This window comes from Neovison vison, chromosome X (assembly GCF_020171115.1).
Source record: "Neovison vison isolate M4711 chromosome X, ASM_NN_V1, whole genome shotgun sequence".
Taxonomy (NCBI): domain Eukaryota; kingdom Metazoa; phylum Chordata; class Mammalia; order Carnivora; family Mustelidae; genus Neogale; species Neogale vison.
Window position 1 is genome coordinate 15,420,060 of NC_058105.1, and position 17,391 is coordinate 15,437,450.

The 17,391-nt window shown below is 42.0% G+C and overlaps 1 protein-coding gene across 1 annotated transcript in view; it reads right to left on the reverse strand.

Annotated features, from left to right (window-relative positions):
* The window catches only part of ADGRG4 (adhesion G protein-coupled receptor G4), an 87,988-nt gene that overhangs the window by 44,543 nt on the left and 26,054 nt on the right, over positions 1-17,391 (reverse strand). Inside the window, exons 4-10 of the mRNA XM_044234682.1 lie at positions 16,992-17,086; positions 15,266-15,330; positions 14,195-14,226; positions 12,685-12,745; positions 10,433-10,596; positions 8,728-8,860; positions 7,151-7,269 (exon numbers count right to left, since the gene is read on the reverse strand). Of these exons, the coding sequence (XP_044090617.1) occupies positions 7,151-7,269; positions 8,728-8,860; positions 10,433-10,596; positions 12,685-12,745; positions 14,195-14,226; positions 15,266-15,330; positions 16,992-17,086 (669 nt within the window). The remainder of the gene's footprint in view (positions 1-7,150; positions 7,270-8,727; positions 8,861-10,432; positions 10,597-12,684; positions 12,746-14,194; positions 14,227-15,265; positions 15,331-16,991; positions 17,087-17,391) is intronic.

Below are 17,391 nucleotides of genomic sequence, written 5' to 3' on the forward strand. Positions count from 1 at the left end.
GAACTGAGGTGGAAGAAAGGGGGAGGTTGAACAAGGTTGTAATTACTTCTAAATTAATATTTTGTCCTTGGTACATTTGTCTTCTGGTCAGTTAAAGAAACTGAGAGAACAATAAGACAGGGGACAGAAGAAACATAGAGTGCTCTCATTCACAAGTCTTTCTATTGCTTTATTAAATTTTCAGGCTTTGCTGTAAATGGGACAGCCAGAGCTGCTGACCTGGAGTCATTCTTTGGGCCTTGGTGGTGTGACTTTACTTCCTGCAGTCCCTGCTGTCACAGGAGGAAAGTAAACAACAGGTGAATGGGAGAATAACTATAATGTGGAAAGTAATTGTAGACTTTCCAGCTAGAGTTATATGGTTTTTAAGTCAAACTCAGGACAAACTACACTCATTGTGTAAAAATTCTAAGTCCTCGAGGAAAAGCAATAAAAGGAATCCCCCCTTATTCGTTGTAAAATATATAAATCCCCCATTGCTTGAAATAATCTGCCATAATTGCAGCCATCAAGACAATAATCATATCTGTTATTGATTGAGCAATTCCTATGGATCAGTATGGGCATTGTCTACAGCTGCGTAACAAACCACCCTTAACGTAAGGGCTTCGAACAAGAATTCATTATTATCCCTCATGGTTCTGTGTGTTGACCGGTTTTAGCTGAGCTGTTCTGATTATGGCCTCTCATGCAGTTGTGCTCAAATGGCAGCTGGGACTGGAGTCATCTGAAGACTACACTGGTCTGGAAGTCCAAGGGCTCGCTCACATGGCTGGTGGTTTATACACAGGCAAGAGTTAAGCTTGGGCTGCTGTCCTCTGGGGGTCAGTCATTTGAGGCTATTCCCAGCACATGGTCTCTCCCAGTAGTTTAGGCTCAGCGGTATGTTGGATCCAGCCTGGTGTCAACTTGTCAGAATGAACTGTTGAATTTTCGGGAATTTTGTGAGCTGGTTGTTAAACACAGCCATTATTGAAAATTAAATTATATCAACTCTTAATCAAATAAATCATATTAAAAACAATGGTGATACCCATGATACCCAAGACTGATCAATTCCTAATGATTTTGTTACATCTTAATAATGGATGCTTTGGTGATTATTTATAGCTATGGTATCTGTGTATCTCTTACCAACTCATGTCCATCTCTTAACAACTCCATGTTGTAGTTTGTATCCAGCCATCAGGGGAGAATTACACCAAGGAAATCAGGAAGTGTGACAAAATTACCTTTTTTTTTTTTTTTTGGCAGAGCTGGTAGTTTAAACATTTTCCAGGCTCCTTATAGCATGCTGTCTGGGTTCTGAGAGGAAGAATCCCCACTGAGAGCATACAGAGAACAGAAGCAAAAATTTCCCGTCCTCTTAAAAGTTCATCCCATGATAGGCACAGAGTCACCGCTGCTGAATTCTACTGGGCTAAGTAGCGACAAGGCAGCCCTGATTCAACTTCTAATTGACAAGGAGGGAATAAATGGATGGTGGGCATTTTGGAGACAAGATACCACAAGGCATTTAGACATACATTCTCCAATTTCATTGTCGTGATAGCCCTGTGTGATGGGTACTGACATTATTCCCTTTATACAGATTAAGGACTTGTGCCATAGAGGTTCTAACCCAGCTTTTAATCCAGGCCTGTTTGAGTCCAAAGTTAGTATATATACCATATATCACATATATCACATATCACTTTCTACTACAGCATCTGTGCCTTTGTCCCTTTTCTCCACTGTTTTGGGGTTGGAACCTCTGTGCTTTACAGTCCTTCTCCCTGACATCCTGGAAATTACATTGCTTTCTCTCTACCATCCCAGGCCGTGGATGGACACACCCACGTGAAAAGTTCCAGCCAACTTAATTAGAGTGTGATGCATCTTCAGTGTTTTGGAGGTCACGAAGACGAGGCAAAGCAAAGAACCCACAGGCTTTTGAAATAAGGGTAATTTTTGAACCCTGCAATATTAAGGGGTTACATGAAATGAGCATTTAACTGGAGGAACTGACAAGTTTTTCTCCAACCAAGATATCTAATGCTCATCAGCAAGATTGAAGGCTAAAGAAAAATTGTCTCAGTGTGAATGCATTTTCTTTCCCTTACACTGTGCTCATTTTTCATCAAGCTAACTTATAAGAAGCATTGCTCTGAGGCTAATAAATTTGATAATTTATTTTCAGTTACATTCATTACAGCCACTGTGCAGCTCTTCTCATCCTCCGTGGATTTTTTTAAACAAAGTGATTTCTGACAGTTAATTTTCTAAAAATCCTAACTCAGTGCAATGCTTCTTTTGTTGTTAAGGTTGTTTAACTTTTTCTCCTATGGAGAAAATTCTATTATCGTGTCTAAGAAAAATGTGTCACTCAGAGGAGGGAGGTCAGCATGAAACACAGACCTCTGTAACTCGCTGTCCACTTGCTTCAAGCTACAACCCTCCTTAGTGTACTGACTTATGATTTTGGATCCAGAAACCATCAGACCTGAGCTTACTTTTCTAATTCTTCTAGATATTCCTTGGCAAGGATCTCAAATTTCCATCTTCTGCAAGAAAGACAAGTTTGAGGAGTTCACTGCCTCAAGGTAATTCCCTAGCTGTCCTGGAAGGCAATGGAATGCCTGCACCTCAGTTTTCAACTAGTCATCATGTTGCGGGGAGACGGGGGGGCATTCACATGGTAGAGTTACACATGACAAGGTGTGTAAAGGCTGAGAGTTGATGAGGAAATCTTAGGCACACTTTCAAAACACGATAAGTTAGGTAGGACTTTAAGAATAGACTAAAAGGAGGGGTTGGGGGAAAATTCACCAAGAGCAACCTCAATTACACTGGTCAAAGTTAGCAAAAACAACAACTCACAGTCCCCGGTGGTTGATGAGAGCTCTTCCAACCAATTGACAGGCAATTTAATCAACAAAATCTATGGAAACTTGGTCAATACAGTGGGAGGTCATGGCATTTGAGCTAGGGACTGGCCCCATCTCCCAGAGCTCTGCCTTGTGGAAAAATTGCTCTACTGGGCTAGGTAGCTGAGTGGTAGTTACCATCTCCCCCAGTTCCCTGGGGTAGAAGAACTATTCTGAGTGGATTTGAGAGCCAGTGGACCTTGGAAGTTCCCATATTTCTGTCTCGGGTCTGTGGAAGGTCCCTCCCGGGCAGTGGCAGCTCCTGAGTGCCAGTGGTAAGTGCCCCTTCCCCTCAAATTCACACACAGCCCCTGCTCCATAGGGAAGACTCTGGTGAAGCATCTTGTGAAGGACACATTCATCACTCTACCATCTCCCGAGCTCTTGCCCCATAGGACAGATATATTTTCATAGAGAAGGGTGAGGAAAAGCCTCAAAAACTGGCAATACTCTGTCCCAGTAAAGGGGATAGACTATAATGCGATCAGACTATGGAGCAATTTATGTCACAAGGTTTTGTCAAGAACAACAGAGCCGTCAACTAGCAATTCAGAGGCTAACAGCTGGGTGTGATACCAAGACAGGCACGCCATCCAGAAGCTCGGCAGGGAGATCAGAGAAAGAGACAGTGAGAACCTAGCTAGAACCACAGTCATCCTGGTCATCAGGAGAATTAGTCCAAGCCCAAGCCTGCATCTCCTAAGGAGAAGCATCAGAAGATCTACACTGCAGGGACAATAGACTTCACTGAACTAGTTTAACCAATGGTATCTTGGACAGAAATTTTTTTTGAAAAGGCAATTCCAAAATTCATTAGAAACACACCCACACCCACACACATAAACCAAATAGCCAAATCAATCTTGAGAAAGCAGAACAAAGAAATCACACTCCTTGATATCAAAATATAAAAGAAAGCTACAGTAATCAAAACAGACCTATAAACCAATGGAACAGAATAGAGAGCCCAGAAATAAATCCATACATGCACCATCAACTGATCTTCAGTAAGAGCACAAAGAACACACAATGGGAAAAGCATAATCTCTTCCATAAATGGTGTTTCAAAAACTGAAAATTCAAATGCCAAAGAATGAAATTGGCCCTCCTGTTATACCATACACAAAAATCAACTCAAAATTATTCTAGACTTATATGCAAGACCTGAAACTCAAAAACCCCTAGAAGAGACCATAATGGAAAATCTTCATGACCTTGATCCTGACAACAATTTCATGGATATGACACCAAAGGCACAGGCAACAGAAACAAGAATAAACAAGCGGGACTACATTAAATAAAAAGTGTCTCACAACAAGGGAAATAATCAATCAACAGACTGAAAGGCGAACTTACTAAAAAATATTTGCAAACCATATGTTTGATAAGGAGTTCATCTCCAAAATATACAAAGAATTTCTATAACTCATGGGGCACCTGCTGGCTTAGTCAGTAGAGCATGGGTCATGAGTTCAAGCCCCACATTGGGCATGGAGCCTACTTTAAAATAAAAGGATAAACCTGGAGAGCATTATGCTAAGTGAAATAAGCCAGACACAGAAAAACAAATACTGCATGATCTCACTTACCTGGGGAATCTAACATAATCCAACTCACAAAAGCACAGAGTGGAATGGTACTTGCCAAGGGCCAGGGGTAGGGGAAATGGAGAGTTGCTAATCAACAGGGATAAAGTTTCAGTTAAGCAAGATGAATAAGTTCTGGTGGTAGCCATACCACATTGTATTTTTTTAAAAAGATTTTATTTATTTATTTATTTATTTGAGAGAGAGAGAGAGAGAGAGAGAGAGAAAGAGAAGGGAGAGATCAGAAGGAGAAACAGACTCCCCCGCTGAGCAGGGAGCCGGATGCAGGACTCGATCCTAGGACTCCAGGATCATGACCTGAGCCAAAGGCAGATGCTTAACGAACTGAGCCATCCAGGTACCCCAACACTGTACTTTATTTATTTATATTTTTTTCAACATTGTACTTTAAAAATATGTCAAGAGGATGGGCCTCATGTTAAATGTTCTTACTACAACAAAATAAAATTAAAAGAAGAAAGAAAGTAGATTAGAGGTTTCCAGGGGCTGTGGGAGGGGTTAATGAGAGTGCCTGCTAATGTGTATGGGGCTTCTCTTTGGAGAGATCAAAATCAAAATGTTCTGGAACTAGTTGACAGTTGCACAATCTAGTGAATACACTAAAAACCATGGAAATATACCCAGTAAGTGGGTAAAATGTTATGCTCTGTGAATATCTTCATAAGAAAATTTTTAAGCCACAACGAGATATCCATTTCTGTTCATCAAATCACCAAAGACCCAGAAGTCTGATAGCATGCTGCATTGATAAAAGTACCCCAAAACAGGTGCTTTCCTACCTTCAAGTGGGAGTATGCACGCTCCAAGCAAGCCTTGCAGAGAGCCTTTTGACACCATCAAAAGGACGACTGACCCAGCAAGTCTACTTCTAGAAATTTATGCTTCAAGTATATCCTACTTATGCAAAATGACATATGTACAGTCTCCATTGCAGCAGTTTGGTAAAGATAAAATGTTATTAACAGCATAAATGCCCACCCACAGGAAGTAGGTTAAAGAAATAAATTGTGGCACATCCACGCAGTATAATATAATGCAGTGATAAAAAAACATGAGAAAGCTCTTCGTATACTAAACTGATCATTTCTGTAATATACTGACAGAAGAAAAAAGCAAGGTGCAGAGTGGTATGGACAGCATACACTTTGTGTACTAGGAGGAAGAAAGAATATATGTGTATATGTATATGTATATGTATGATGTGTGTGTGTGTGTGTGAATTTCCTAATAAAGACATGAAATATCTCTGTGGATATTTATTGAATGGCTGGGGTCAGCAGTGGGAAGATGTTTCACTGTATTTCCTTTTTGGTTTTGCAATATTGAACTACATAAAGAATTACCTATTAAAACTTTTTTTAAAATATTTTATTTAGGGGTGCCTAGATGGCTCAGTGGGTTAAGCCTCTGCCTTCAGCTCAGGTCATGATCCCAGGGTCCTGGGATCGAGCCCCGCATCAGGCTCCCTGCTCAGTGGTGAGCCTGCTTCCCCCTCTCTCTCTGCCTGCCTCTCTGCCTACTTGTGATCTCTGTCAAATAAATAAATAAAATCTTTTAAAAATTTATTTATTTATTTATTTATTTATTTTAGAGAGAGAGAGCAGGAAAGTGACGGAGGGAGAGGGAGGGAACCTCCAGCAGACTCTGAGCTGAGCACAGAGCCAGAAGGGGGGCTGGATCCCACAACTCTGAGATCATGGCCTGAGCTGAAACCAAGAGTCAGACACTTAACTGACCGAGCCACGCAGGTGCCCTGAAATTGTTTTTTGTAAATATTTATTTATTTATTTATTTATTATTTGAAATAGAGAGAGAGTGTGTGTGGGAGTGAGCAGGGGAAGGGGCAGAGGGAGAGGCAGAGAGAGAGTCTTAAGCAGGCTCCCCCATGAGCGCGGAGCTGAACTTGGGCTTGATCCCATGACTCTGATATCATGACCTCAGCCAAAACCAAGAGTCAGACTTTTAACTGAGTCCCCCAGAGGTCCCCCTGTTAAAACTGCTTTAAGAGGGGCGCCTGGGTGGCTCAGTGGGTTAAAGCCTCTGCCTTCGGCTCAGGTCATGATCCCAGGGTTCTGGGATCGAGCCCCGCATTGGGCTCTCTACTCAGCGGGGAGCCTGCTTCCTCCTCTCTCTCTCTGCCTGCCTCTCTACCTACTTGTGATTTCTGTCTGTCAAATAAATGAATAAAATCTTTAAAGAAAAAACTGCTTTAAGATGAAAATTAGTGGGGCACCTGGGTGGTGGCTCAGTTGTTAAGCATCTGCCTTCACCTCAGGTCATGACCACAAGGTCCTGGGATCAAGCTCTGGGTTGGGATCCCTGCTCAATGGGGAGCCTGCTTCTCTGTCTTCCTCTGCTCCTCAACCTGCTCATTCTCTCTCTTTAGAATAAATAAATAAAATCTTTTTAAAAAATTATAAAATAAAAGCACTAGAAAGCAAAAAACACTGACGGTCCCACCTTAGCATGCCCCACTCCCACTTCCACCAACATTAACTTCCTAGTTCCTGAAATTGGATCGTTGTAAGGTAGATTTTCCTACATGAGGTTTGCCTTTACCCTTTCATCTCAGGTCAAGCAGACCAAGTAAGCAAGGTTCCATTATGTCATTAATGTGTACAGAACAGTCTTACTTACCATTACTGATAGTAATGTTAGCAAGATCCACAATCTTATCAGGAAGTCCTTGAAGCAGTTTGCATTGTTTCAACTTTGGCTTTTCCCACTGAGATTTGCCAGTATGGATACTGATTGAGCTGAAAAAGAGAGGAGGGAGGGAGGGACAAAAAGCTTTCTCATTGGAAGATGAGGCCAGAAAAGTCTTAGAGCAAACAAAGGAACACAATGTAGCCGGGGCATGCCTCCCTCTACTCACTCCCAGCCTCTGGGCTCAGATAGCAAAGGTGGGAGCCCCCGTGGAAGAACACTTTGCACTTGGGGAACAAGGGAATGGGGGGTTCCAATGCAGGAGGTGTAAAAAGGCAAGAGAGTATGAGATGAAGTCTGGCAGTGTTCTCAAGGAGGAGATGTTGGCCCTTGGACATGGCTGCTTACCTTCACTTTTCCTTCTTATCCCCATTTAAGAGGAAATTCCTGATAGAACTTGGTCCCTAGCTCCGCACATCATTTCCTGAAGGCAGTGAGCATAGCATCCTCTGTAGCTCATCAGCCTTCAACATCCACCCTCCCCTATGCCTCATCCAACTCAGTCGAGTGCATTTCATGATGAGCGAGCACATTTACTGAGCACCCCAGACGTGCCAGGACGACTGACAAGAGATGCAGACAAATAGGGCGGGGTCCGGGAGAAAGGCCCCTCCCACCCCGAAACAGAGCAGATAACACAGGTGGAGAACGAGACACAGGGAGGTACCCACTGGGGTCCACAATAGCAAAAGGCCGTTTTTGGCTGGCATGCTTGGTAAACAGAACGCCTGTGGGCCTTGAGCTCCACATTTAAGGGTTTGGACTTCATACTTGAGGCAATGTGGAACCAGAGTGGGGGAAGGGAAGGAGACTGCTCTAAGAGCAGATGAGGGGTGATAGCAAGGATCTGCACCAGGGTCATGCGGTAGGGATGGAAAGGTAAGGTTACATTCGAGTTCTGACTGTGATCACAAAACCAGCATGATTTGCTGACTGATTAGATGTATGAAGAGAGTAGGACCCAGTCCAAGATATTGCCTTCCAGCAGAGAGCTTTTAAGCCTCTGTCAAAACCTGCTGCCCTTCTGGTCTGCCTACTTAAGGTAATGGCATAAACCATTAACAGCAGAGAGTCAGAGAAGAGGGACTGATGATTTAAAGAAGGAAAATGATAAGGCAACAATAGAAGGGTGATTTAGTAAATTATTATGGCCCATCAACGAGGTAGCTTCTGAGGCAATTTTTCGAAATGGTCATTAAGAAGAAGAACATAAAACATGGAAAAATGTTTGATCAACTATTGAGTGAAAAGGTAAATCACATTATTGAGATGAGGACAGTGATTACCACGACATAAAACTACATAAAACTTAAAGGCACACAGGAAACAGGGATTTGAAAACAATATGCCAACCTAAAACCAGCGGGGAAGGGGGATTGTATTTTTCTCTTTTGTCTCCTTGAACATCTTTTCAGAATGCTCTCATGTTGCCTGTGCATGCTTAAGTAGGTCCAAAGGGCGAGAGGAGGGCAGGGTAGAGGGACAATAACAACTTGGCCAATACGTACCAGATTCTAGTAGCGTTGCCATGCCTGTTTTTTATGCATCTAATTTGGGCTGTCTCAGTAGGGTTGGTTAAGAGCCACTTATAGGTCCCTTTGTATTTAGAGACTGTTTCCTGGGCTTCGCACCTTCCTGGCTCTATGGAGAAAATGTATGCATAAGGCACTTAAAAGAGTCATGAGCATATCCATTATGACCCATCATTATTTCCCGACACATAAACACTAGCCAGTAAAAGAGGAAACTTTTTCTACCAGGCCATTTAAATCAGGCTTCACTGAAAGTACATGAAATACTGTCTCTCTCTCTCTCTCTCTTTTTTTTTTTTTTTTTTTTTTTTTTAGTAAGCCTCCTGGGAAAAACTCACACATAGTCCGTTTCATTAAAACCACAAGCTGACAGGACTGTTTTTTTGGTCTCAGTTTTTAAAAATGTTACATCTGCCTTGATGAAAGGTCAAGCCACACACACAAAAGTTCAGATGTCCTCACCTGCCAGCTGCCCTCCTTCTGAGACTCCCCCATGGTCAATGACAGGAAACCAAAGGCTGACTTCTCCTTCTGGATGGTTCCTCCCTTCCTAATGGACTCTGGGGTGGATTTGGTTTTAGTAAAATCAAAGTGTCTGCCATCGCCAGTATTAGACACAGGAGCTCTGCTCTGTTGGTGGTGCCAAGGGCAAGGTTTTGTTGCCAAGTGTGGTCACATTAATGGAGAAGTGACCTGGGCTAAGTGTGTGTGATAAGTCCCCAGGTTCTACTGACCACCCACTGGGTCCGTGACCCTGATTCCGAAAATCTTTCCTTTATGTGTTGGTACAGTGGCCGGGAGGAGTGGAGAGCCAGGAGAATCCCAGCTTCCTCTGAAGGCAGCCATCAGTGCCATTTGCACGGAGGGCTCTCCCTGTGGCTTCTATACTTCTCTGCCTCCCATCTCACTGTTGCTAGCAATCACAGGCTGCCCTCTGCTACCTGGTCACTTTGTTGCCAAGGACCGTGTGTTCTAATTGCCTCTGCATGTCATCTGGCTTAGCCCGGTGTTTTTACCGCAGTCCACTGGCAGCCATGGCAAGAGGACAGAGTAATCCAATAGCCTTTCTCTTTACCATTAAAGGAAAGAGATGCCCGTGAGAGAAATTCTGGACTGTACCCAGATCATTTTCTCAGTTGACTGGCCTGGCTATATCAATCCATAAATCAGTAAGCCTCTATCGGGCAATTATTGTGTGGAATGAGGAACTCCCCAGGCAAGAGGGACAGTCCCCCTACTCCGCTGATGTCCTGGCCACTGCTGATACCCAGAGAGGACCGATGGTCTCCAGGAACCCCTCTGTGTTTTTTATAAGCTCTAACAGGTGGAAAGGGCAAGTGAGCACTGAGGATGTGGAAAGGAACATGAAGACACCTCCTCTCCCTCCAGATCTCAGGATGTCTTACTGCGCATGCGTTATGAGCTCTCTAAAAAGGGGAGTGAATGGGGCGCCTGGGTGGCTCAGTCTTAAGCCTCTGCCTTCAGCTCAGGTCATGATCCTGAGTCCCGTATTAGGCTCCATGCTCAGCGGGAAGACTGCTATTCCCTCTCCCTCTCCCCGCTGCTTGTGTTCCCTCTCTCGCTGTTGTCTCTCTCTGTCAAATACACAAATAAAATCTTTTAAAATAAATAAATACAAAGGGGGACTGAATGTGTATGGAATACTCCTGCCCCCAATTACCTAGTTTTTTCACCGCAACGTGTTCAGATTTTACTAATAACGTCAGTTGACCCTTGGTGAAGTTTCCATGGGTGAGGTTGCCGTGTATTTTACTTTTGATTCTGTTAATCAGTTCGGAGGCTGCTAAGGAAGAGCTGGCCTTCAGGATGGTCTGACAAAGATAGCTAAAAAGCAGAGCAAAAAAGAACGATGTTGCATTTATGTCAACAAAGTGCAAGCTGCACACAGTGTTGAAATTCCACACACATGATTTAACTGGGAGTCTATCAATATCAAACATTTTACATCTATCAACAGGCAAATCTTAAGAAATGATGGAAGACAGCATATTGAAATCTGATAAATTTTCTCATACGCAGAACAAACAACTCATAACCCATTTTCTCTCTCTCTCTTTTTAAGATTTTACTTATTTATTTGACAGAGAGAGACACAGCAAGGGAAGGGACACAAGCAGAGGAGTGGGAGAGGGGGAAGCAGGCTTCCTGCTGAGCAGGAAGCCCGAGGCAGGGACCCTGGGATCATGACCTGAGCCAAAGGCAGATACCCAATGACTAAGCCACACAGGCACCCCTCAAAACCCATTTTCAAAAGAACAGTCAGCAACAGTTGCATTATATTAAAATCAATGAAGGGTGCCTGGGTGGCTCAGTGGATTAAGTGGTTAAGCATCTGACTCTTGGTTTTGGCTCTGGTCATTGATTTTAGGGTCACAGGATTAATCCCTGAGTCTGTCCACACTCAGTGAGGAGTCTGCTCAATCCCTCTGCCCCTCCCTCCTCAAATAAATAAATAAATCTTTAAATAATGAAATAAACAAAATAAAATAAAATAAAATAAAATGAACCAGCCATGCGTTCTCTAGGAGCTTGTACTAATTAATAGAGAAGATGGAGTACTCAGAATTTATTACTTTGGAGAAAACCTTTTATCCTTCTGGTCTCCAATTTATCCATCATTAGTGCAAGAAGGCAAATGGCACATGTTCAATTAGTCTCTAAAGATGTGTTCTGCAGAAGTCCTATTTCTATAATAGAATAATAATGGAGATAATGGTGGTGATAGTAGCTAACATTTGTAGCACTCTCGCTCCTTGTATTTTGACTAATTTTACCTTCACAACAGCCTCATAAGTAGAGCTATTACGGTCCCCATTCCACATATGAGGGAGCTGAGACTTAGCCAAGGTCACAAATACCTAGTACATCCCTAGAATATTCTGTCCACTCAAATATACGTTCCAAAAGAACGGCTGTTCTTGACCTCAACGGCTGGAGCGATGTCCTCAGACGTTCCAGTCATCTCATTACAGAGCATCCTTAAGCTTAGGGGCACCTGGATGGTTGGTTGGTTCAGTTGGTTAAGCGGCTGACTGGCTCAGCTCATGATCCTGGGATCAAGCCCCAGGTCCCGCTCCCCGCTGAGTGGGAAGTCTGCTTTTCCCACTCCCTCGGTCCCTCTTGCCCTGCCCGTGTCCTCTTTCTCTCTCAAATAAACAAAATCTTAAAAAAAAAAAAAAAGAGTCACAAGCTTACCTAGATTTTTTCTCCATTTCTATTTGCCAGTACGTCTTTTTGAAGCACGCATTTCCTAGGTTTCATACGGCTGTTGAAAGTTAGATGTGCCTGTGCTAACTCAAAATTTCTTTGTCCATCCCACGCCACTGATCCACAGTAAGCAGGGTCCCTGCTCATCCTGCCCTTCCATGAGGTGCCTGTCTTTTCCCAGCTCTCATTTTGCCACTCTTAAAAGGACTCCTTTTTTTTAACCTCTCCCTTTGCTGCAACAGACTCTCTGCTCTTAGCACCCTGAACTTGTCAGTGACCTTCCCGTGAGCCTCTCTGAATTGCATCAGGCAGGGCAGCAATAGCCAGTGTTCCGGAAGGAGCCGGACCATGCGTCTGAACAGAACCAAAGATGCTTTCCATGTTGTTTTCCACTTCCCTGCTCAGTATTTCCAGTATTTTTTTGACGACAACAAACACTTTATTTCCCATCCCCAAATTATGGCCACTTTGGACCCCATTTTCTCTTCACTACAAAGAGGCAGAAGGCAGGCTGCTAGGCTACACCATGACCAACCGAAACAACTTATTTCATGAAGGCAAGAGCCCAATTACAGCATCTGTAAAATAACCACTGGGTACTTTGATTTCCTTCTGACAGCTCTGACCAACAGGCTGCAAATACAGAATTAAATGGAAAGAAAATCAGAACTAAATGTACTAGCTATGAATAAACTCAGCTCTTACCTGGATGGTACATGGGAAATTGTAGCCATTCCTTGCCCTTCTCTCTGTTCCAAGATAATGCAAAACAAAAGTACATTATCGCTGAAATCTTGAAACAAACATCACATTTGAGTACAGGGTTTATTGTCAACAATGGTGATCATAATTGTGCTTTACATTTACGTAACTCATTTTTGTCATTTGCAAATCAGACTCAGAAAAGTCAAGCATCTAGTCCTTGCCTCACCCCTGTAGTGTGGGCAATGCAGGGATTATCACCCCATTTCCTAGATGGGGAAGCTAAGTCTCAGAGAAGTTCAATCATCTGACCAGTATCACACAGCTGATGAGTCAGAACTGAGAGCAGTCTGAGCCTTCTGGATCAGTACCCTAACATGGTGATAACAAGGAAACATTATCGAGCATTTACTTATCATTCCATCCCATCTTTCCAACAGCCCTATGAGGAATGATAATATTGTCATCCCCATCCCCATTTCCTCAGATGAGGAAGCTGAGGCACAGAGAGTTTAATTAGGTTGCCCAATGTCTCCCAGTCAGGAAGTGGAAGAACAGGGGTTCCAATGCAGGCAGCCTGATTCTGGGACCTCATTGTCACCAAAAGGCTTTTGACACCTATTATTTGAGAGGAATTTTACTTAGGTCATGTAATCTATCATTTATTAAATTAAGAAATTCAGACTCAGAGGCGTCTGGGTGGCTCAGTGGATTAAAGCCTCTGCCTTCGGCTCAGGTTATGATCCCAGAGTCCTGGGATCAAGCCCCACATCGGGCTCTCTGTTCAGCGGGGAGACTGCTTCCCCACCTATCTCTCCCTGTCTGCCTCTCTGCCTACTTGTGCTCTCTGTCCGTCAAATAAATAAAGTCTTTAAAAAAAAAAAGAAATTCAGACTCAACTCTTTCCAGAAAGCATTTTAAATCATGGTAGATAATTTGGAAGGCACTGTGGTCTTGATTGTACTTCGTAGAATCAAAATATTTCCCTCATATTTAAATACCTTACGAGGTCTGTGCTTGCTGATCCTTTCAGAGTCTAACATGGTAAAGCTTGGAGGCACTGGAATAAGGACTGAGTATTGGGGCAAGGATGGTGGGAGATGGTTTGGTCACACCCTGATTTCAAATCTATAGAGATAAAGAGGGGATTGATTATATGAATGCCAGTCTTGCAAAAATTGTGTCATTCTTGGAAGAACTGGGCTTCTTTCCAAGAAGTCTACAACCAAGATACTTCATTTGCCATTGACAATACCCAAGTCATTCCACACTCCCATAGCCCACAAAATGTGCCTCCAAAAGTCCCCTCAGGGACCTCAGAAAAATCAGAGGATGGTTTTCCTACTGGGTTCTTGTGCAGATGCCAAAGAAGGTAATGTAAGTTGACCCTCGATGACCACAGTTGAGCTTGGCCTGGTGTCCACTTAGGTAGGAGCACTATTTTACTCACATCTACTCAGGTATTAGAAGAGTCACAAGTAGATTCATTCTGAAAAATTACTTACTACAGTTTGGTCCGTGGTTATTTCTCCTTCAGAAGTGTCTCTGTACCAAAAGCATAAAAAATTTATATATATGAAATATGGTGCCCACTACAGTAGGACAAAATCTCAGAAGAAAGACAACTGTGAGGCAGAACAGTGGAATTCCCCAGGTTGGATTTCAAATACTAGGGCTCTAAGGAGACACTTCAGAAGCCTGGTCATTATCTATGTACCCAAATAGTGGTAAGTCATCGAGTAACCCCGCTTCCAGGAATCTATCCCATAACAGTACAGCAAGAGTGCATACAAACATACGGACAAGTATGGAAATAATGGAAATAATGGACAAGTGGAAATAATGGAAATGTCCATCACTAGGTAATTGGTAAATACACCATGGCACACCCATGCAAAAGAATTCTATGTGGTCATTAAAATGAATAAGCTAAATCCGTACGTATTGGCCTGAAAAGATATACATGGTGTATTTTCGAGGCATGAACCAGAGTTCTTTGAGAGGGTGGGGGAAAGCATGTATTTTCTTTGTCGTCCTCTCCTTGATACTACTCAATGCCGGCCCTTGGCAATGCCATCACCGCTCCAGCTTTGTGTCCTAGGTGAGTCTTAGACTAGTCCGTGTTCCTCACTTTAAACATTTCAAGTTCCCTTTGGAATTTCTAACTCTTGAAAGTGCATTATTGGAAAATAAAGGGTCTTCACCATTGGCCATCCCTCTCCTTACATACTTTTAAGGAAGGATTTTTCCCCCCAAATCACAGAATCATAGCATTTTAAAGCTAAGAGAGGCATTAAAGGTAATTGAATCCAATTCAACCATTTCCCCGATTTATTTCCTTCTGTTTTGTTCTCCCATTGGCTTTACACCCTACAATGATGATAGAATTTCTTCCTTATTCCAAAGAGAATATACACTCAGAAGGGAAGATGCAACTTAAAATGCAGTCCCTAAATCTCAGACAGGAAAAAAAAAAAAGAAAAGAAAAAAGAAAAGAAAAAAATAAAAGAAATTCCCCCTGGATAGGAACATTCCCAGAATCCCTCAAACTGCCTTTGACCCACAATAAATGACACTTACATACCTGGTTTTGGTTTGAATAGCCAGATTAGCAAGAGCAAATTCACTGTCCTGAAATATAGAATTCAACTGTAAAAGATAAAACATATCAGGTTTAGTATTCTCACTCCTCTATCGTAATCCAGGAAATTTACCAGAGACAATGTCATCATTAAGCTGCATTTATAATTTGGGTTGGTTCAACATTTCCATCTGCTTCACTCAGTTTTTCTATTTGGGAGCTGAATTGTGTCCCCCCCACCCCAAATTCGTATATTGAAGTCTGAACGCCCTAATGACTATATTGGGAAGTAGGGCCTTTAAAGGAGGAAACTGATGCTAAATATGGTCAAAAGGGTGGAACCCTAATTTGATAGGATTGGTGTTCCTGTAAGAAGAGAAGGAGACCCCAGATCTCTCTCTCTCTCTCTCTGGTGTGTATGTGTGTGGGTGTGTGTGTGTGGGTGTGTGCACGCGCGCGCGCGTGTTATGTGAGGACCCAGAGAGAAGTTGGTCCATCTGCAAGCCAAGGAGAGAGTCCTTAGGAGAAACCAATGCCTCAATCTTAGACTTCCGGCCTCTAAAACCATAAGAAAAGAGATGTCTGTTGTTCATGTCCCCCAGTGCATCCTATTTTGTTATGGCGGGCCTAGTGAACAAATACACCCCCCAACTTTCAAGTGCTTATAATCATGTCATATACACTTGCAAAGAAATGCTGATGGACCAAGAGAGGAAACAGATATGATCTTTTACTGTTGGTGGGGTGCAAATTGGTATCATCTGTCTGGGAGGCCACTTAGCTCTAGTTATTAAAATGTGAAATGATCATGTCATTTGATCCAACAATTCCAGTTCTGGGAATTTATCTTCTAGAAAAACTCAAGTATCCCCAAAATTTATTGCAAGGGCATTAATGTCAGCATTGTTTCTAAATAGGGAAAAAAATAAAAGCAACCTAAATGTCCACCAATGGATGTCTGTATTTAAATATATATATATATATTACTTTATAATCATCTAGTGAAATCCTTGCTATCTTTAAAGTATATGAGGTAGATCGATTCTGTGGCATGAATATGCTCAAAGATATATGGTTACGTGAGAAAGAGCAAGCTGAAGAACAGCACAATGGTATGAGTCCAGTTATTTTTGTCAAAGAACATACTTGCATCAGTGTTATCACAGGTAGAAAAAAATCTGAACAAATATACTTCAGACTGTTAAGAGGAGTCAATACAGGGAGAAGACATTTACTTTCTGAGTTTCAGATTTCAGAGTCTGAACTTTTTTACAGAGGGTATGTACAACTCCTATAATCAGAAAAATGTGAGGATCAATAAAACATTTCTTGGGTAGGAGAGAAAACAGTTAAAATGCAAAAAATGAACATATATATAATAGCATAGACTGTGTTATCTCCGCTCTCCTACTTTTCTCCAAATAGGAAAAATTTGGCAAAGGCCCAGAATTTGTGTCAGTGGAGGGAAATGTACAGTTCTAAACAAATTAAAATAATAACATCCCATAAAAGCTTTCAGCATTGGCGCTATGAAAGAGAGACCACATACATCTTTACGGTGTTACTCACAGAGTGGATAAATTTGCAGCAAAAAAAATCAAAACCAATTAGGTGTGAAATGTATTGTGGGTAGAAAAAAAGTAAAGCCTAGTTTTCATCTGCTCAGTCCCTGATATAGATATATTCACATATTTTATATGTACCATAAATATTTAAAAGATTATTTTACCCAATTTTCTGCAAATTCATTTACAACACTGGTAATAGGGATCCTTGGCTCTTCATCAAACACAGAGAAGCTCATTTCAATATTGTAGAAGGAAACTGTAATTAAAAATGAGATAAATTTCATTCACTTAGTTCAAGAAATTTAACTTCCATAAATCTGGTGAAAATTGCTTGTCATTTTAAAGAGACTAACAATGAAATCTCATTCCTAAATTTTGCTTAATTTAACTCCAAGGTCAAGAACCAGCACTTTGGGCTCCATATCCAAAAGCAAAACAGATGTACTATTACATTTTTGCTTTAATTATTTGGGCAGTTTCCTGACAGCTACACAGTTGACGGACGTTCTGCAAATCCCCCAAATCCTCAGTTTTCATTAGCCAACACATTTCCTAGTCCAT